Source organism: Sparus aurata, chromosome 13 (assembly GCF_900880675.1).
Source record: "Sparus aurata chromosome 13, fSpaAur1.1, whole genome shotgun sequence".
NCBI lineage: Eukaryota > Metazoa > Chordata > Actinopteri > Spariformes > Sparidae > Sparus > Sparus aurata.
In genome coordinates, this window is record NC_044199.1 from 7897486 (window position 1) to 7918727 (window position 21242).

General features: G+C 41.8%; 1 protein-coding gene across 1 annotated transcript; it reads left to right on the forward strand.

The window, feature by feature from the left end:
• Positions 1 to 977: 977 nt before the first annotated feature.
• brwd3 (bromodomain and WD repeat domain containing 3) lies at positions 978 to 18259 on the forward strand. The gene is made up of 40 exons (XM_030438941.1): positions 978 to 1167; positions 1323 to 1381; positions 1487 to 1516; positions 1703 to 1762; positions 3071 to 3221; positions 3393 to 3491; positions 3626 to 3786; positions 4657 to 4878; positions 5113 to 5213; positions 5310 to 5380; positions 6331 to 6431; positions 6549 to 6589; positions 6683 to 6787; positions 6887 to 7037; positions 7138 to 7272; positions 7356 to 7484; positions 7778 to 8003; positions 8102 to 8242; positions 8415 to 8595; positions 8700 to 8793; positions 8889 to 9059; positions 9271 to 9344; positions 9442 to 9634; positions 9762 to 9872; positions 9957 to 10064; positions 10201 to 10325; positions 10421 to 10503; positions 10589 to 10700; positions 10838 to 10899; positions 11498 to 11653; positions 11740 to 11860; positions 11966 to 12091; positions 12578 to 12653; positions 12748 to 12798; positions 12909 to 13052; positions 13182 to 13334; positions 13440 to 13609; positions 13911 to 13999; positions 15280 to 15414; positions 15508 to 18259. Exons 1-40 carry the CDS (start codon positions 1134 to 1136, stop codon positions 16356 to 16358), a joined length of 5403 nt encoding a protein of 1800 aa, XP_030294801.1. The 5' UTR covers positions 978 to 1133; the 3' UTR covers positions 16359 to 18259.
• The last annotated feature ends 2983 nt before the right edge of the window (positions 18260 to 21242 follow it).

Below are 21242 nucleotides of genomic sequence, written 5' to 3' on the forward strand. Positions count from 1 at the left end.
GCAGGCTTCAACTTCACAGCAGTGTCACACTGAGACTAGAGCTTCAGATAGTCTCAGTGGAATTTGACACATAAGAAAGTTTGCATTCGTGAATTATATACCATTATAATAATGGATGTGCCATTTAAATACACCATGAGTCTAGTTTGTGTGTACTTTTCAGTTCTGGGTAATAGTAAGTATTGATTCGGTTACTCCCCTGTGTCATCTTCAAAATGAATACAGATGTTGTCACAGCCACATCTGAATGAACTGACATAGTTACTTAGACACTGTGTATTAAAATCACAGGCAAGATCCAGTTAATTATATAGAATGTCCATCATATTTTTATGATATGATTTTTTATTTGTTAAACTTATAAATGTATGACTTTACCACTTAACAGTATAACCTGAAGCGTTCTTTGTTCCCATTAAGGTCACGTAGGCCTCTTCCAAAATTAAACCCAGATGCTCTCCTGGAACGATGGTCTTCAAACACTGCCACAGCACCAAAACAGGAATTAGGTTTTTTCGTATAATAGAAAATGAATAAGTACATGAGTAAGATTTTCACAACACATTCAACTACATATACAGCATGTCGGCTACTGTGTATGCATGTATGTAGCTTATATGACAGCAACATGTTGTAAACCTCAGGGTAAACAATGTTTTTTGCATTCACAAGCTGAAATTGGCCACCTAAAAAAAGACTAATTTAAAAAATAATTCTGAAAACTATGGATAGTATTTTACCTCAGTTGAGTTTACAGAAGACAAAGGGAATGAAATGTAAATATTTATCTGACTGTTTTCATAGGCTACTGACAATAAAACCATATCTGTCTAAACTATCTGGACTTCACATTTTAGATTTGAATATTTAAATAGTCATGTTTACCACATTTATTCGTTTTAAAAAAATAAAAAAATAAATAAAAAATAAAAAAAAAACAGTGCCCAGTATAGCATTGTTTCACTGGAGGGCGCTAACACAAAGCACCAGGTGGTCCGGGAACAACTTGAGAAAGGAGGAGGCCATTCACTAGCCTGTTTTAGCTACACACACCTAGCTACTGTTAGCTAGCCGGCGGCTAACGAGCGAGCTAAAACATCAGTCTGTCTTAATGTCGCCCGTCTTATCAAGTGATGGCAAGAGAACAGTGTTCACAAACTGAAGCGGGTGAGTGTCGGATGGTCCATTTGATTTGCGACGGGACATTTCACATTCACATAGTTTGCAGCGAGCTAAGTAACCGAATGCAGCCAGAGCTAGCTAGCGTTAGCTCGGCTCTATTTCAGTTGGTACCAGGCTAATATACCTCTCATTCTTTTCAGAACTGTATTACCTCATCGCCAGATTTCTGCAGTCGGGACCTTGTAAAAAGGCAGCACAGGTAACATCCTGTAATAATACAAACATGTACTCGTATCGGATAAAATTCTTGTAAATACGGAGCTAATGCTAGCAGCTAACGCTAACTGTGTGTGTCTGTTGTTAGATTCTGATCGAGGAGCTGGAGGAGTATGAGGTAGGTTCATCAGGACCTTTCTGTGTTTTTCTTGTGTGTGGTTTCCGTATTACTGCCTATCTGGCCGCTTTTTTGGGCAACTTTTCAGTAATTTTGGTCGGTCTGAGGCAAAGAATCGTGTCGCCGTGCCGGGACGAGACTGGCAATTTAGTGCCACCGATTAACGGCTTTTTTCTTTAACTTTAGTTGGTGCCTGAACGATGGAGTTGGGACGGGAAGAAATACAAACGGACCTTCCAAGACTGGGTGAGTGTGAATTGTCATAATTAACTTTTTTATTAATATTAAGCGTTTAACTTCGTCTTTAATCGACAGTTGCGTCGTACCGGGTGTGTTTATTTTTATTCCCGCCAACCATCTAGATTAAACACGGTGACAATGTGTTTCTGTTTATAAAAACACATTAAAACATTTATATTAGTATAGGCCTATTTTTAAATAACTACGAGCAGGCTTTGCTATTGTGTAGGCTAATAGGTGGAGAATAGAGACAAGGGCGAGCAGTGATAGGCTGGACAAGAGCCCGGGAGCCGTCTGTCTTCTCTCGCAGCCAATGAAATCGCAGTTGCGTTTGCAAACAACCGGGAGACTAGTAGGCGAGTCTTTTGATTGGCTGTGAGCTTCTCTGCCCCTCCTCTTGCTATCCCTCTCCCTCGCTCTCTTTTTGTTTTTCAACTAGCTGCATCACAAAACCATGCTTCGGATTATGGGTATAAACAGGAAGAGAGGGGAAAAAAAGAAGAATCATGTAATTTATGTCTGTCCTGAGTATAATTATGATTGAGTTGAAGGACGAAAAGTCTAAACACTGTTTTTTCCGCGTAATGTCTAGTTTATAGCACATCTTTCAGAATGTTATGTCCCAGTCGAAGAGGGGCAATTATAGAGTGAATAGAAACTAGTTGAGATGCCAGCTGAATTGTTGAGTGTTACAATGTAATAAATGATACAGATAGATGTAAAGCAACACAATATGAAAATATCTTTGTAGCTAATGATGATTTGTTTTTGTTTTCTTGAAATAACTGAAAAAGAGCTAGGTGGATAAATTGTTTAGGCCAACATATGAAAAAAGTTTACTGTTGATATACCGGTATTGGTGTGTATTTGTGCTGATAAAAAACAACAATCTGCAGCACAGAGAGTAATTTTAAAGTATAAATGTTTTCCGATTATTAGACAGTATGGTAAGTTGTTAATTAAAAAAAGTGCTAATCATGTAAGGGATTGTTATCAAAAACGTTTTTTTGTCTTTGCATAAAAATATGAGTATAAGTAGATATTTAATTATCAGATATTTGGAACAACAAAAATTATTTGTTATAAGCCTCAGAACTCCATTAATGGTCAGTTTAAATTCGTACAGTGCTGGCTGTAAATAGACAATAAACAGTGGCCGTGAAATCTGTGTAAATAAACTGGAGTTCCGTTTATTTATCAAAACTTAACTAGTTTGAACAATTTGACACGTCAACTGAGATAATACTACTTTGGCTTCTTTTTTTTTACTATACTGCTATGTTTATTGTTGTTGGCTGTCCATGTGTCCTGCAGGTGATTATGAACCAGCACATTCCTGCGGACTATCTGCTCCATGTTTGCCAGCGGATAGGCCCTCTTATAGAGAAGGAGATCCCACCTAGTGTTCCTGGAGTCCAAACACTTTTGGGGCTGGGGAGGCAGTCTTTGCTGCGAACAACCAAAAGTGAGCATTTCTATCACATCATACCATTGCTCCTTTTTGTGGACAGTCCACGCATGAATACGGTTGTAATTGTTAGAGTTATTGTGTTTGCTTGGTTTGTTGGCAATAGGTCTGTTTCCAAATCAGACATTTTTCTCTATTTTTTTAAAATTCACTACCTGTGCAATTTAGGTTGTAGCCACAAAGTATGCAGTGGTTCAGCTGTGGCTGCACTCCATCGAGGACGTCCACCAGAACCTCCAGTCAGCAATGGAGGTCCTCCAAATGTTGGTGTGTGAAGCTTTTCATTTTTATTTATACCCATTTCAAAAAATGCAAAGCTCCTAGAACATTTGAGATGAATGAAGGGTGCTTCATTCAGTCTGTTTTCTTTGCTAATTATTCTTGTGTTTCTTCATATCAAGTGTCTATCATGGGTGCTCGCCAGGCCACGGGCTTGGCTCGTATCGGCCAGGCCCTGCCGTCTTCCACTTACCAACACATGAAGATACACAAACGTATTCTGGGACACCTTTCTTCAGTGTACTGCGTAGCCTTTGATCGCACCGGTCGTCGGATATTTACGGTAAGTTATGAGTTCTGGGCCAGATGATCATTGCCACAGAAATGTAATGTCTCACACCATCTGTCCAGTCCGAGCTAAGTAAACTATACAAATGCTGCAAAAGATAATATGCAAGGGTTGAGGTACGTGAATCAAAATTGACAGATTATTATATGAAGTTCTGTCATGAAACACGGATTAGTTTTTGCTCTTGTTCAGAATCAGTTTACATTTCACGTGGCTCTGAACCTTTTGCAACTGTTGCAAAACATTTTAAACATTTTCTTGTCATGTCATTTTCACATAAAATACATGTGATGAAGTAATGAAAGCATTAAATCTAGGGGCTGTTGCTGTGTCACTACAGTTTAAAACTATACTGGAAGCTTTTTGCTAAGTTGGATCTTAAAAACGTACCAAATGAGTGCAGGTTCAGCTGAATCACAGCGATAAAATGTGTACTTAACACGCTGACTTCTTTGTGTCTGTGTATAACTACTTCACATGCCTTCAACTGCCTCCTGGGAACAAATAAAGGTTTTTGAATCGAATTGAGTATCAGATGTTTGATGAAGTTATATTGTACAGTCCAACACACAGGTGTTTAAGAGAAGCAATATACTAGCGGAAGAATAAAGAACTAATCTTGTAATAATGAGCAGTAGAATATTTATCAGTTAAAAGTTAGTTTTGATTTTAATTGTGGCAAAATTACAATAAATTGTCCTTCCATTTATAACAGTCGTTAATTAGTCCTTACTCATTTTGTAAGGACTAATTAATTTGTGACCACATGTCACAAATAGTGCTGACTGTAACTCACAAGCTGTTTCCTCACATTTAATGGAAAATCGTCCTATTAATCTGTCGCCAATGTCAAATGTGTTTCAGGGTTCTGATGACTGCCTGGTGAAAATCTGGGCCACAGATGACGGCCGGCTCCTGGCAACACTCCGCGGCCACTCTGCAGAGATCTGTGACATGGGCGTCAACCACGAGAACAGTCTCCTTGCCTCAGCGAGCTGTGACAAAACCATCAGATTGTGGTGCTTACGCACTTGTGCACCCATCACTGTTCTGCAGGCCCATGGTGCCTCCATCACATCCATACAGGTGAGACTGATGCATTATAAAGTAGTTACTCAAACACGGAAATGGGAAGTTTTGATTCAGACCATAAAATGTTTTTTTTTTTTTTTACTTTTATTACCCTTATCAAGTAGCTTTTCTTCCTTTTACTCCACATGTCAGTATTCACAAAACTAGCTATTTGCTGCTTTAGTGTTTTGTTAAATATCGGTCACGCCTTGCCTGTGACTAACCAACACTGACTCTCTATCCCCTTAGTTTTGTCCTGCTGTCAAAGGGACGACGCGGTACTTGGCCTCCACCGGTGCAGACGGCATGGTGTGTTTCTGGAAGTGGCACTCCATCAGCATGAAATTCAAGTAAGTCTTTGACACATCTGTTGCAGTGGTTTTAACTCTGTAAATTCTAGCCTTTCTAAAGTTGCGGAAGTAACAACAGCTTTTATGTTTCCTCAGTGATCAACCAGTCAAGTTTGTTGAGCGGTCACGTCCAGGAGTACAGGTCTCTACTTCCTCATTCAGCAGTGGTATGTGTGTTTCCCTTCTTGGTAACATTTCAGTGCCCTAAACTGCTGTGAGCAGCAAACCAAATCCAGACAACTAACGACAAGTTTTGCTTTATGAAGTTCTATTGCTCAAGCCAAAGCTACACATTGCTGCAAAAAGTTAAAAAAGAAAATAATTTTTTTGTAAAGTTATAACTTAACATTAAAGCACAGAAAATGATGAAATAGTCTGAGTAGTAGTTTTTTATGCATCAATATTGGCCTACCTCAGCAAATAAACAGGGAGTCTGATACCATTTTTTGATATTTATTACAAAAAATATGTGTGTTTATGCCAGATTTTTAAATGCCTATAAACCTTCTGGAAAAGAGCAGTTGTCTCCTTTACTAGCCAGCAAGGGAGTTTGCCTTGCTTTATTTTTCTTGTGTATCATGTTTGATGTCGTCTCTCTTCCAAACTCGGCACCATCTGACAAATGTTTGGGGACGGCTCCAGTTGGAGCAGATTGAAAACTATTCATCCTCAAACGTACACAACACACGTCACAGCATTGAGTCATTTGACTGGGAATTAATGCCAATTGTGCCCTTTTCCACTGGAGACAAAAGCCAGGTGTTGGTGGGTTTTTTGTCCAGTGTGAAAGGGGTTTCAGCGGGACAATGTCCATTGAGTAACACAATAACTGCAGACAAATAGTTATACATGTGGCTGCATATATTATGCAAAGGGAGTGGCTGTGGCAGCCTACCTGAATGAATTGGGCACATTGTAATTTTAGAAAAACTTGTAAATAATATGATAATATATGTATCATTATATTTAATAATTATAAATATTTCTATTTGTTTGTTTTAGGCTTCACTGAGACAATAGACGTATATAAAAATCAACAGAATGAGAGGATATGGATCTGTAGATGTTGTAGATTAAATATGTTCCTCTTACATTTAATTATTTTTAATGTTAACAGGCGGTATGTTCATGGCTACCGGTGGCACTGATCATCTGATCAGGGTCTACTACCTTGGCGCTGAAACGCCAATGAAGGTCTCTGAGATGGACGCTCACACGGTAAGAAACAATACACAGTCACTGCGTCGGCCTTGTAGCAATCTGTTTAACACATCAACCTTATTTTAAAGAAAGGTCTGTGTAACTTAAATACATGTCCCTTTTTCTCTTTTTTAGGATAAAGTTGTTGTCGTTCAGTTTAGCAATAACAGTGACAGGTGAGTGTATTTTCTAAGAGTAACAGAGGCTCCAAACTGTTTTTTAGTGTGGTTTTAAAAGCCTCTGACAGTTAAATGTGTGTATGTGTCCAGCCTAAGGTTTGTGAGTGGCAGTCGAGACGGCACAGCGAGGATCTGGCATTACCAGCAACAAGAGTGGAAGAGCATCACTTTAGACATGGCTGCCAGGCTGCCTGGGTAAGAGAGTAAACAGTGTTCCACAACATTTTACGGTGCCATTTCTGTCTCTGTAAACTGCCTTGGTGTTTGCTGTCTGATGGGATATTTTTGCTCCAGGAGTGCTGTTGCCAGTGGGGACGATAAAACCAAGCTGGTAGTGACCATGGTGGCCTGGGACCGTGCAGATAGCACCGTCATCACAGCAGTGTCGAACTACCTGCTCAAAGTGTGGAGCACGGCCTCTGGACAGCTGCTACATATTCTATCTGTGAGTGGCTGAAGCTGGAGTTTGCACTGTGCTGCTAATAGAATGAATAAATTAGTGATTCACATGCTGACCAACAGAATGTTTTCTCTCTCCCCCCAAGGGTCATGATGACGAGGTGTTTGTGTTGGAGGCTCACCCATTCGACTCCCGCATCATGCTATCTGCTGGCCATGATGGCAACATTTACATGTGGGACCTGACCAAAGGAGCCAAGATCCGCAACTTCTTCAACATGGTAACTGTTCGACAGTGAGAATCATCTTTCGTAATTTCTTTATTCACACTGTCGTCGATTCATATTTAAACCTTTGTGTCCAGATTGAGGGGCAAGGCCACGGTGCTATTTTTGACTGCAAGTTCTCGGCTGATGGGCAACACTTCGCCTGCACTGACTCACACGGCCATTTGCTCATCTTTGGCTTTGGCTGCAGCAGGCCATACGAGAAGGTAACTGCACATAACTGTTGGTTAAAACATATTTACTCTTAATAATCATTTTTCAGTTCCTTTTTTTCTCAAAGGAACAACATTCAGACTTGATAGTTATACAGTATTTGTGGTCACGCACAATGTTCCACAGTCATAAGACTCAAATTCAGGCCACGTGTCATCAAGGATCCTTTGGAAGACTGCTGATAACCCTAAAGACGCTCTATATTGTAACTAGCTCTGTCTCGTTTGCCCTCTGCAAGGTGGCATGCAAGCAACTTCAACTCAAATCTACCGTTTATTCCCTCCAGATTCCTGACCAGATGTTCTTCCACACGGACTACAGACCTCTTATCCGTGACGCTAACAACTATGTGCTGGACGAGCAGACGCAGCAAGCCCCGCACCTCATGCCTCCGCCATTCCTGGTGGATGTTGATGGGAATCCTCACCCCCCTCAATTCCAGCGCCTGGTGCCAGGAAGAGAAAGCTGCAACGAGGAGCAGCTAGTGCCCCAGCTTGGATACATGGCTAACAGTAAAGCCCTCTCCGTTATTACTCATACTTTTCAGAATACTTGAGTTTGAAATGTAATCAATTCAGTTTTTAACCTAACTTCTGCTATTGTTGCCCAGGCGATGGAGAGTTGGTTGAGCAGGTGCTGGGCCAGCAAACGGCAGATAACAGAGAAAGCTTACTGGACAATCTCATCAGGCAGCTGCAGAACGAGCAGGACGTTCTTCAGATCGCAGAACCGGAGGCCGTTGAGGCAGAAGGTATTTTTTTTATTTCACATTTTATCGGCAAACAAGGTTTCTGTGTGATGTTTTTGGTTGTGAGCACGAGCATTGTGTACATACTAGTGTTCTAGTACCTTCGTGTGGCCAAAAATGTCAGATTTGCCAAGCGACAAAACGCCATAACAAGTTGGTTTTTCCGTATTTTTAGCTGATGATGCAGCAGATGTGGTGGTCTCCTCTCCGGCTGATGATTCACACAGAAGTGGGCAAGTGGACGGGGTGTGGCAGATGCAGCATAATGCCTTGCGTAGTCAAGTGGCCACCGAGAGGGACCTGCTGGCCTGGAGCCGCAGAGTGGTGGTCAACGAGGTGCAGCAAGGGACGTTCAGGTGAGGTGGAAGGATGGAATTTGAATTGATGGAAGGAGTTTTTTTTTTAATATAATTTCTTATAGCAATCACGTACAATTTCATGATGGATTCTTTTTTATTAGAGTTTTGGAGGAGTGCAGAAAAGCCAAAGGTGACATGGAATGTTCTCTATACAACGCCGAGAGGAGGAAGAAACCAGCAGCCTGCACACCCAAGGTACAATGTTCTTCACTTCACAGCTGTTTTCACAACTCACAAATACCATTAATATCAATTCAATCATGCTTTCCCCATTTTTCCACACTTTGTAGAGCGAGCTGCTGACCACTCGACTGCGCTCGCTGAGGCCCAGCAAGAAAAAGCAACAGCACCACGCCTATCAGACGCGCTCAGCTCAAGTCCGCCGTCCAGGGACCAGGAGTCGAAACGGCAGCAACCGGCGCAACCCTGACAGCCAGGCAGACTCTGACAGTGATGGAGAGGTATGTATAAAACACATGAAGCATGAAATGATTGTATTTTAAGTCTGTGGTTTACTTTCAATGGAGCGACATTCAATGCCAATACCACTTTTTCAAAAATACAAATATTTTAATGTTTCTTTTTTTAGTTTTTGTTTTCAAATATGATGTTTTTAAAATGGATATGATGCGCTGTAAGTCACAATAGTAACTTACTTGTATGTTTTTTCAGGCAGCAGAACAGGTGGAGCAAAGCGAGGCGTCATCTGATGGTGAAGCTCAGTGGCAGAGTGAAAGCAGCTCCAGGTACATGTCTTTGACTGAGCATTAGTGGGGGGTTTTTTTTTTTTCAAGATTTAATAAGAACACCCCCCCACTAACTACAGCCCCTTTTCATTCTCAGTGACTCCTCCAGTGAATATTCCGATTGGACTGCCGATGCTGGGATCAACCTCCAGCCGCCCAAACGATCAACCAGGAGGCCCGTACAACCTCAAGGCTACAGCAGCTCTGAGGAGGAGGAGGGCGATAACACGGCGAAAGATGCCAAGAAGAAGGAAAACGAGAAGAGGAAGAAACCCAAGGAGACCAAACAAGTGAGCTAACACGACCTGCAGCGCCTGAAAACTTGTCTTTGTGGAAAACATTAGCTGTGTCTTTTAGAATGCTGTCCCGCAGCACCTTTCTCCCTGCAGCCCTGACCAACAAATTGTTTGTACTCAGAAACCCACATCCTCTCTGGCCGGACTTGATGCGGAGGAGTGGCTGCCACCATCATGGATAATGGAGACCATCCCACGCCGCTCTCCTTTTGTTCCTCAAATGGGAGATGAGGTAAGGAGTGTCACTCTAATATCAAACAGAAAAATACATTACACAACATGCATTTGTGATCACGGTCCTCCTCTCCTCCACCAGCTCATCTACTTCAAACAGGGTCATCAGGCCTATGTCCGGGCCGTCCGCAGGGCCAAGGCCTACAGCATCAACCCTCAGAAACAGCCCTGGAACAGACTTGACCTCAGGGTGAGCCAAGTCTTATTTTTTACTTAATTAATCACCACTTATCTGACTTCCTCTCAAATGAGCCACAGCAACAAACACTCAAGTTCATTCATCCTGAGTCTTACCTTTTTATGGGTTTTTTCTTTCACCCCCTCAGGACCAGGAATCTGTGAAGGTGGTTGGAATCAAATATGAGGTGGGACCTCCGACCCTCTGCTGCCTAAAACTGGCTTTCTTGGACCCAGTCTCAGGGAAGATGACCGGCGACTCCTTCTCCTTAAAGTGAGCATTTATCTACAGTGCACCCACTTACAAGATAACTGAATGTACACCGAAGCATATGAATTTCACTCCGCCTTCTTTCCCACTCTCTAAAGGTACCACGACATGCCTGATGTCATCGATTTCTTGGTGCTGCTGCAGTTTTACAACGAGGCTAAAGAGCACAACTGGCAGCCAGGTCAGTGTTCTGAGGGGATGTGTCCCAGCACTCATGTTCATTGTTGTTGGTATGTTCTGATCCCATTTTACTTTGCTCTCCTCAGGTCTGAGGTTCCGCAGCATCATCGACGATGCCTGGTGGTTCGGCTCCGTGGAGGACCAGGAGCCTCTGCAGCTGGAGTATCCAGACAGCCTGTTTCAGTGCTATGCAGTGAAGTACGTGTGGAGGAGTTCTCCCCTCCAACATTATGTATCAGCAGCAATTTTCATTCAAGTTAAATTAATTAAAGTGATTGTCATATTGCACATTGTGTGGTTTAATGAATAACTTGTTTTTCTTCTTGTCTCACCAGGTGGGATAATGGTGAGCGGGAGAAGATGAGTCCCTGGGACATGGAGCCGATTCCTGAGGAAGGTTAGTATTGTCACACCGTTTTAATCAGACCACACTGCATTCTTTAAATGTCACTCCCCGTTGTCATCCTGAAAAGTGGTGTTGATCCAGATTTCTGTATGAATGTTGTCAAAACTAGTAAGTAAGCCAAAAATAATGTCTTCTTTCAGTAAGACTGTCGTGTTTTGTTTTGTTTTTTCTCCAGACAAAAGGGTAAATTATTTCAGCATTGAGAGAATTAAAACTGTTCATGGTGCCTTTTAGATATCCTTGAATGGTTGGGAACTTTCTGTATCACAAAAAACTTTATTACCATATCTTTTGATTTGAAACCACTTGCTGCTCCTTTTCAAGTGCCACTGTTTCCTTTTTGACACAATTATACAACCAGGTCATCCATTCATGAGTTTCACTTTCTTAATTTGATTGTCCTCATTCTTCCGTTTTTATTATAGTAGCAGAATGGTTTGTGATTTTACTACATTCTCATGCTTCAAACTCAGAACTAAAGTATTTAATCAGGATTGTTGAAATAAGAAAACACTGCTTTTTTGATATGTGCAGTGAACAGTGAACTAAATAGAGCTTCATTCTCTGACACGTTCTGTGGCTCCATCAGCTGCGTTGCCAGAGCAGGTTGGTGATGGCGTGGAGGTGGCAGAGGAGGAGCTGAAGGCTCTTCTTTACACGCCTCAGGAAGGAGAGTGGGGCGCCCACACACGAGACGAAGACTGCGAGAGAGTCATCCACGGCATCGATCAGCTTCTTACACTGGGTAAGACACCACAAGGTTGTTTCTTACAGGTAAAAATACAACCTACATGTCCGCCATGTTTGATCACCCTCCCATTTTGTCCACAGAGGTAGCCAAGGCATTCACGTCGCCGGTAAATCTGCGGGACTACCCTCTGTACTGCACTGTTGTGGCTTACCCCACTGACCTCAGCACCATCCGCAAACGACTGGAGAACCGCTTCTACAGGTGGAGCAGCACGCGCAACCTACACCACACTTTTCATCTTTTCCATACGCTGTATATCTAAACCATATATTGAGCTTCACGTGTGGATGTCCTTTTCTGCTTCAGGCGGATTTCGGCGTTAATGTGGGAGGTGCGCTACATTGAACACAATGCCCGCACTTTCAACGAACCCCAGAGCCCCATAGTAGCATCCGCCAAGGTGGTGACTGACGTTCTCCTGCACTACATCGGGTAAGACTCCACTGAGTTATAGCTCTGATTGATACTACGGACGCACAGTGATATCTGCATTAGGCACGGGGCGATATGAAAATGTCATGCAGCGATTATCCTTTCCGACATCATCCCAGTAATCAGTCAGATATTCGTAAATCGTCAAAGTAATAACTAAAATTGAGTCAATTTAACCTTTTTGTTTGGCAACAAATATATAAAGTGCGGAGGCTGGACGCACATCAAGGCCTTAACACAAACTGTGAACAAAGTAGTTATTTTTACTCAGCCCAGTGAGTGTGGACATTTCTAAAAGCATTGTATGTCTGCATCTGATAAATTCTGAGCATATATCGATATCAGCATCAGCAATTGGCCAAAATAAGTTAGAAACGATCAGATATCTGCAAAAATGTGATATCCTGCACCCCTATCAACACTGGTATTAACAATTATCTAATATTTCTACACAAGTCTGATTCCTTTGCTCCCTCTCTTCTTCAGGGACCAGAGCTGCACCGACATCTTAGATCTGCATCACAAACTGAAGGCAGAGATCAGCAGTGGAGGAGAGGCGACGGTAAGAGAATTGTGTGAAGTGCATAATTGCCTCCGCTCCTTCTCTGGATTATTGTTTTGGCCGTTAATAGTAACGTGTCTGTGTTCCTCTGCAGGCCGACTTGGATGTAGACTCGGACACTCCAGGCACATCTTCTGGACATCGGGTAAGAGGCACCACAATCCATGTCCTAAAAACAAACCCCAAACACTGCTGCAGACTTAAATCATCTACACTAGCTCCAGTCTTAGTTTGGTTTATTTTCTCCTCTAACAGGGAGGGAACCAGAATTCTCAGAAGCGAGGTGTGGTTTTGAACGTGAAAGCGTGGAGAGGTCAGTGTCGAGAGCTGGTGCGCCGAATGATCACCTCGCCAGATTCGGAACCGTTCAGGCAGCCCGTGGATCTGTTTGAGTATCCGGTAAGGTCCACTGACCACGGAAGACACTTCACATGACTTGTTATAAAATAAAAAATGTATGCCACAGGTAGAAAAGTAAAAGGAGAAATCAAGTTAAAGATTTCTTTGGCTCTACCTTGTTGTGTTCAGGACTATCGAGACATCATTGACACTCCGATGGACCTGAGTACAGTGTCAGAGACGCTGTGCGAAGGGAACTATGAAAATCCGATGGAGTTTGCCAAAGACGTGCGCCTCATTTTCAGCAACTCCAAAGCGTACACGCCGAACAAGAAATCACAGGTGAAGTACCATCCCTGAAATGTACAAGGTGTAACTGTAGCTGAGTCATATCTGACAGTCTAGTAGCGATTTTACCAATTTCTTTTTTTTTTTTTTTTGCTTTAGATCTACACAATGACCCTCAGCTTGTCAGCCTTCTTTGAAAAGAACATCATCTCCATCATCTCCGACTACAAGTCCGCCTGTCAGAATGAGCGGCGGGCTCGTCAGAGACTCAGTTACAGGGACAGATTGCACAACGGAGGCAGCTCGCCACCTATTAGTCCATCCCCCAGGTACTGAGCCTCAGTCACAAGCATGTCACTAAAACACTGCACATTATTAATTCATTTATTTCTTTCCAGTGTATGAGGGTCGTCTGGTCCATTAAGCTTGAAGCCTGTTTTTATACTTCACATTTAGCTTTAGAAATACAGAAAATAGGGTTTCATGCTGAATAACAAATCCTAGTTCTGGTCTATTAGGTGTTTCAGCGCCTTAAATTCCAGCTGATAAAAGTGTCAGACGCCTCGCTGTTATATAAAGTATCTCATTATTCTGAAATGTTCTGTCTCCTCTCTGTTTCCATATGTCCAGTCCTAAAGGGAAGCACAAGTCAGGGAAGGTGTCAAAGCCAAAAAAATCCCGGACCTCAACCAAGAATCGCTCTCAGAGACCATATCAGGGTAAGATTGTGCTGTTGTGGCTCAACGTGTTTTCAGGTCGCTGTGTTGTGCTTGATCTTGATCAAGAGAAGAAGCTTTACCTTTCTTTTGCATTACTTTGTAAAAGTCTTACTAGCTCAGAAAAAGTTTAGTCTGCTCCAACTTTTTTTTTGCCTGACAACCGTGCTTTTTTTGTTTGGTTTTTTTTGGAGCCCCCTGTGTTTGCATCCCCGCTGTGTTGTGGCCTGGCCTCCATTCAAATGAATAAGAGGGCTGCAAGTCCTTCTGCCACCAGCTTAATGTGGGCATGGGCAGATTGTAGGGCTCACTGCTGTGTGCACACATTCTGACGGCAGAAGAAAATAGATATTCCTTTATAGATACAGTTTTGACAACCATTTAAATTCATCATGTTGTAGCAAACGGTAGTTAGAAATTTAAGGCATTAACACAATTTTGAGCGATCCTCTTAATTATGTATATTTGATGAAGTTTAAATCTAATGCATTGTACAACTAATGGACTGTAAAAACGTGTCACTATTCTCCAAATCTTGGATTCCATTTATTCAGCACTGACAGCTATGCCATTGTAAAGTCCTGTACAGACCAAAGATTCACGATGAGTTGAGTTGAAAGTTGCAACTACTTGCAATGTGTCGATCTGCAACGTTCTAGAAACGTTCAGGTTCACACCAATGCAACCAGACGAGATGGCGTTTCATCTCAATCGCAACAGCTCTCTGTACAGTACTCTACCTGTACAATATACACTACTTTATACCGTTTTAACAGTCGTCTTGTCAGGCTTTTTCATAGCTGGATATAATTTGTTGCATCTTAAACTATGAATGAGCCCAGTGATAGCGAGTGACTTGCTACAGGTGCATTTCTAGTATTGATGCAGCTGCAATAGTGAAAGTGTGGTTGAGTGAGGGAGAGAAGAAGAATCGGCCAAGAGTGGCTGTAAATGCAGAGAAGCGGTGAAGTTGTCAGTTTAGCAGTAAATTTAAACGTTCAGGGTTTCGTCATACGGTCACAGCTGTAACTCAGACAAACCAGTGAGTTGATTTTCTCTTTCCTCCATCAAAAACTGAACAAAAAATGCCATTTGACCAGCTGAGAGTTTACTTACTTCACTACAAGTTGCTTACTGGCAGGTCCTGCTTCTTATTTTGATGATTGAAGCTGGCTTATTGTAATTGATTTTAAAAAATGAAATCAAGACACCCTTAATGAAAAATAAGGATTGCTGTCTTGTTATCAACGTATTGGTAATTATCCTTGTGTTGTTGTTTTTAGCTCATCAAAGCAGCAGTGTAGCAGAGGAAGAGGACATCCAGCCTTCTTCCCCAAGTTCAGGGACGAGCAGCGAGGGCAGAAACGAAGGGCCGCATCGGGTGACTCGCAGCCAAGCTACTCCAGTGAAGAAGTCAGGTATCAGTGGCTTCATGAACACCTTTTATATTAATATGACGTCAAAGATGCACTTCAGAAATAAACTATTGTCCTTTTTTGTGTTGCATCCAGGGCACCAACGTAACCTACATCTAAGTAACGGCTCCAGACAGCAGCACAGTCGAGGGGCAGTGCAGTCTGACGACGACGACGAGGGGGAGGACGAGTCCGGATCCAACAGCTCATCGTCGGAGTCCTCCTCCAGCTCGTCATCCTCGTCCTCCTCTTCATCGTCAGACAGTGAGGACAGCTCTGATTCTGAGGTGGAGAAGTACGTGGAAGGTGGAGATCACGACTACAGCAAAGCACCCTGCCTGTCGGTACGGCTCTCAGCGAAGGGTAAGGTGGCGGCCTCAGGGAAACGGAGACACAAAGGAGGAGAGGACGCAGCACAGAGACCTAAAAAAGCACGAATGCAGCTGCCGGTGAAGGTGGAGGAGGAGGAAGAGGAGGAAGGAGAAGAAGACGAGGAGGACGAAGAGGATGAAGAAGAAGAAGAGGAGGAAGAGGAGGAGGAAGAGGAGGAGGAGGGGCAGCAGCAGCAGCAACAGGTGGTTGTAAGACAAGAAGAGGACGAGGGAGAGGAGGAGGAGGAGGAGGAGCCAGAGGAGGAGGAGGAACCTGAGGAGGAGGAGGAGGAGGAGGAAGAAGAGGAGGAGGAGGAGGATGAGGACAACTCTGATGATGTGCAGAGAGGAGGAGCAGCAGCAGCAGCTAGCAGTCCGAGAAGAAACCAGTGCAAGTCTCGAAGGGTGAGCACACGCAACCAGGGCCGCAGGACAGTTCTGTACAGGGACGACTCAGAGGACGACGGCCACGGGTCGAAGGAAGACCCCCTCAACCTGGGTCGGTCCCGCTCAGGACGGGTACGCCGCATGACTGAGAAGGCACGTGTCAGCCACCTCATGGGCTGGGGTCACTAACACAACGCTCATACACAAACCTCAAGACTGTCATGAGTAAAACTTCAGGGATTTTTTTTTTCTTTTTTCTTTGTAAAGGTGTATATATGATATAAATATATATATATATGTGATTTTTTTTTTTATTTTTTTTATCTGAGACGGCTTATGACTCTCAACGGAAAGCTGGTCCTAACAATGTGTCGCCAAGGAGGTCGACAGAGCTACTGTTCAACACGGACCCTCTCCAACTGGACTAACTCACCTCGGCCTTACCGCTCGCCGGAGGAGCCTTCGAGACACTGCTCTTCCTCTCCTCCATCATGTCCAGAACTTAACACTATAACCCCTCCTTCCCTGCACCTCTCTCAACTTTTTCTTACTCCTGGTCACCAAAGAAGGATGCGGAGATGCCAAAAAAAAAAAAAGAAATGGTGCTCACGTTTGATTTCTCAGTTGGTTTTTTTCTCAACGAGTAATTTAACAAAAAAAACTCTTCGTGCTAGTGGTCACCAGTTCCGTCACGACCACCGTGAAAACCACGTGCAGTATCACTCAAGGTTACTGATGTCAACTCTTTTGGTCTTTCCTCACAACCCACAAGCCTTAGTTGTTCAGAGCTCGCATCAGTCGGATGTTGTGGGCGATCAAGGCGAGTAGATTGGGCACTAGCAATACCGAGGAATCACAGTGACAGCACCACAGTCATAACCCAGCTCCTACAGATCACGGTGTGAATGTTAAATGTTTTCCTTGCTTTCCCTTTGCTGGTGTCGACTGATTTTCAGCTATTTAAATCATGTTTAGAATCAGATTTTTTTTTTTTTTTAAAGGGTAAAAGTGATTTTTTTTTCTTTTTTTTTCTTTTTTTTCCTTGGGTAAAAAAGCCACTGCATCGTGTTTGTATTTGTACATCCTAATCGATTATTCATGGTCGCCTCCATCACGCCCTCTCCACCCAGCATGTGCAAAAAGCAAAAAGGGGTTCCTGGCATACTCTTCTTCTTCCACAGAAATATTTATTTTTCCATTGTATTATATTGGGGTGACTTTAGCTATTTCGTACGTACATAGTGACGAGGAAAAGGAAATATTTGCACATTTATCTACTCCACATGGCAGCTGAGTAATAAAGATGTTAGAAGAGAAATGAGATGAAAGCGCTCATGATTTTTTTGTTAGATTGCTTAAACTGTGCCAGCACACATAAACTCAGTCTTTATTTTATTTTTTTTGAAGTTCAGCCCGTGTATCATGAAGCTTAATCTTCTGTTAGGTTGTTGTGCCATTTTTTTTTTTTTTTTTTATCCCCCTGGACTGATTTTATTTTTTTATTGCTTTGGGTAGATCAATGCACTCATGATTGCTTTATTTCCATAATATACTACAATCAGAATCACTGTCTGTTTTTTCCTGCCTGCTTTAATGAGTTATTCCTGGAAGTGTTTCGAAAAAGAAAACATAAAAATGCATACATCAGTAATGTTTACTTTAAAGTGTGTGCAGTCGCTGGTCGGTAAAATCACTTGATTCAGTCAGGACAGCAACAAAAAACAGGAACTCGGGCTCTCAAGTTCTCATTTCAACACTGGGTGCTTTAATCCAAACCCACCTCCTCATTACTCTGCCTCTGTGTGGTCATAAGAGAGAGGATTCTCAGAGATAAAAACACATCTAGGGTGCTCCGAGCGTCAGCATTAAAAAGCGTCTAGAAATTATTCTGAGTGGGAGAAGACTAAGATTCATATTTTGGAATCTTATTTTCATATAGTAGTCTTAGTCTCGCCTCAAAGCATCAGATTAGTGGATGGCAAATACAACAATAACGTTCTACTCTAGGTGGAATATGTGACTGTCTTTTATACGCGATGTTTTGATTGTATGTGTTTTTCTTTTTAAATAAAAAATTGGATTTCTCAGAATGAATTTGTTGATTTCATGATTTCAGCTTTCACCAGCTGCATGAGCTGTTCGACGGCACTGCGACTGAGTCATCTGTAGCCCTTTTTCTTTTTTTTTTCTTTTTTAATTACCGTGGGGTCATAAACATGCACCGAAAGCAAAGATTCACGAGTCACAGAATACCGGCGACTGTGGCCGATCGACCGTGATAGACAGTCATAAACCTGACTGTACTATTTGCAAGTGCGTAACTGCATTAATGCACTGAAAGCTGGGGGTGAGTCAGACGGGGAACAAACAAGGTTGAGCTGTGACGCACTTGGGCTCTGCCACACCTAGAAACTGCAGAGATGCTGGAGGATGATGGGAATTAGAAGAGATCAATGCATAAAGGTCGCTTTAAAGGATGTAGTGTGTCACATGTGAATGTATGAAGAAGGAGGAAAAGGTGTGTAAATGAGTTGGTTATAAATATGTGTGAAGTGATGATTGGAAAAGCTGAGGTACTTCATTTAAAAGATCAGGTGCGGAATATTTTGAACCATGTTCGATTATAAACTCTTCACAATAGTAAGATAACAAACTTTATTGTCCCCAAGGAGATATTTTGCCTGGGCAAGGGTGCTTCAGACATCTACAATCTACTAAAAGCACAAAACATGACTGACAAGAGAGTACAGTGTCAACCAAGACATAATAAATGACATGCATACAAAATATTGCACATGCAGAGAGGTTAAAAAGAATTGGAAAGAATTCATTAAAAGGGTTAAAGTTACATAGCCTATATTAGATATAAAAATAAGTAATTTCTTTAATTGATTGCCGGGTGCCTCAGCAATCACTTCAATGCTCAGAAAACACATCAGTTTTCTCATACTGTCCAGTGTGCAGCTCTGTATTCCACCTCTGTCTGAAACGCTCTGTTTTAGCTCCCGTCTCTTTAAGGCCCCGCCCCCCAAACACCCTGTCTGCTCTGGTTGGTCAGCTCACACATGTCTGAGCCAGCCCAGCTAACAACAACAGAGCAGCTGTGCTAAATCAATTCTTATGTGCCAAACTAGCTGCTATGCATAAATTATACATATGATGAGGCATTGTTGGATACTTTGAAGAAAAGGAAAATTATGTGAATTAATCGAACACACATTCTAGTGACTGAGAGGTTCAGGATGGTTTTTCCTTTAAATTGTCATCTATCTGTATATAAAGCATTTAGTTGTTTTTTGTGTGGAAATGTACTTAACAAATAGGCTGCCATCAGGACTTCTTCATTCAGTTCAATCAATACTTCAAGTGTCCTTGGTGAGTAAAAGCAGTTTATTCTTATAGTATGTCATGTTGAGGAGAAACAGCAGGAGGGTGGGCGTACAGAGCATGAAGGCTTCGTAATGAATAAAGCCAGGAATCAAATATTTATTAATAATTCCAATTTAAACTGTAATGCTTCAAACAACAACAGGCTTTTAATGTGTTTTTTTAATTACTTGCTTTGTTTTTAGAAATAAATGCAAAGTGTAACTAAAATGTAAGTGAAAACAGCAGCTCTTCAAAATCACACATTTAAAACTTAGAATGAACACAGTAAATAATAATAATAATAATTAATATATTTTCCCTTCACTACATTTTGAAGGCATTTACTAGTTACTTCACAAGACACAAGGTAATCTATTTTTTAGTTAAATAATATAATCGGCAATCACATTTTAAATTACACCGATTCAAACAATCACAAAAAATGATGAAAATTATCTCTGATAATCGGTCGACCGAGAGTATACATTTATACAAGCATGTAAATAAATGTATAATTCTTACTTGTACTTTCAGTACAGTCATTACAAGAAAATTTAATTTGATTAAGCCCAATTAAGTTTATTTAATATTTTGAAAGGTCCAACATGTAAGAATTTTAGTTGAAGACATTGAAATGTAATCAAATTATCATCAGAGTATAATGAAATACGTTTTGACGGTACAACGTTTATGTAGTATTATAATTTGTCAAGATATCTACTGAAGCTGCCATTCTAAGCAGCTAGCAACTGCCCGTTCCTGTCCTCGGTGCTCCAAGCTCCAAGTCTGGACCACAAGATGCCAGGCTAATAGAGCTAACTAGCTAATGGCAGCTACAGTTAGCAGCAGTTAGTGGTTAGTCTGGTGATATTCTGCTCCCAGTTTATTTTGAGTGTGAATTCGACATGTGGCCAATTCTTACATATTGCACCTTTATGGCCAGTGTCACGTGACACTTATTACACATTACACTTGGCGTCAAAAGCAAATACTCATTCCATCTGTGTCCAAAAAAGAATCTATGCATAGCAATAATATGTAACGCTAACTAAACTAAATGCTGTCCAAAACAATCATGGTTTGGTTTATGAAATAGCTACATTTTTAAATGTCAATATATCGCAGTTTACGTGGGTGGGATTTTAACCATGTAAAAAAAAACGAAAAAAAAAACTGCTATAATCGACTCACCTTCATGCAGACGGGAAGTTGGATGAAGTTTCGTAGTCCACAAAACATTTCTGGAGCTTCACAGCAAAACAGCGTAAAATCGTTATATCACACAACCGAACATGCACCACACAGCTCGTCTGTTGTCATGTGAATCCCGGTTAGCCCAGAATTCTCAAGTATGGGTTGGATGAAAATTCAACGCTCACGTCGATGGAAAGTCGGATTTAGTTTCATATTCCACAAAACATTTCTGGAGCTTCACAGATAAACAGTGTCTGGTGTGATCCGATTCATTGGTAGCCCCTGCGATCCCAAATTGATTTAAAAAGACGTTACTTACACCCTTGACCTTGTGCACCCACTTCACACGGGGTGAGCACTAACACTTTTAGCGCACCAGGTACAGTGAAACATTTTGGCTCAAAAAAAGGGTGCAATTAACGTCTTCAAAAAACTATTTGGGATCACGGGGCTCCCAATGAATTGGACCACGACAGACGAGCCGCATGGACTCATTTTAATTTATCTGCC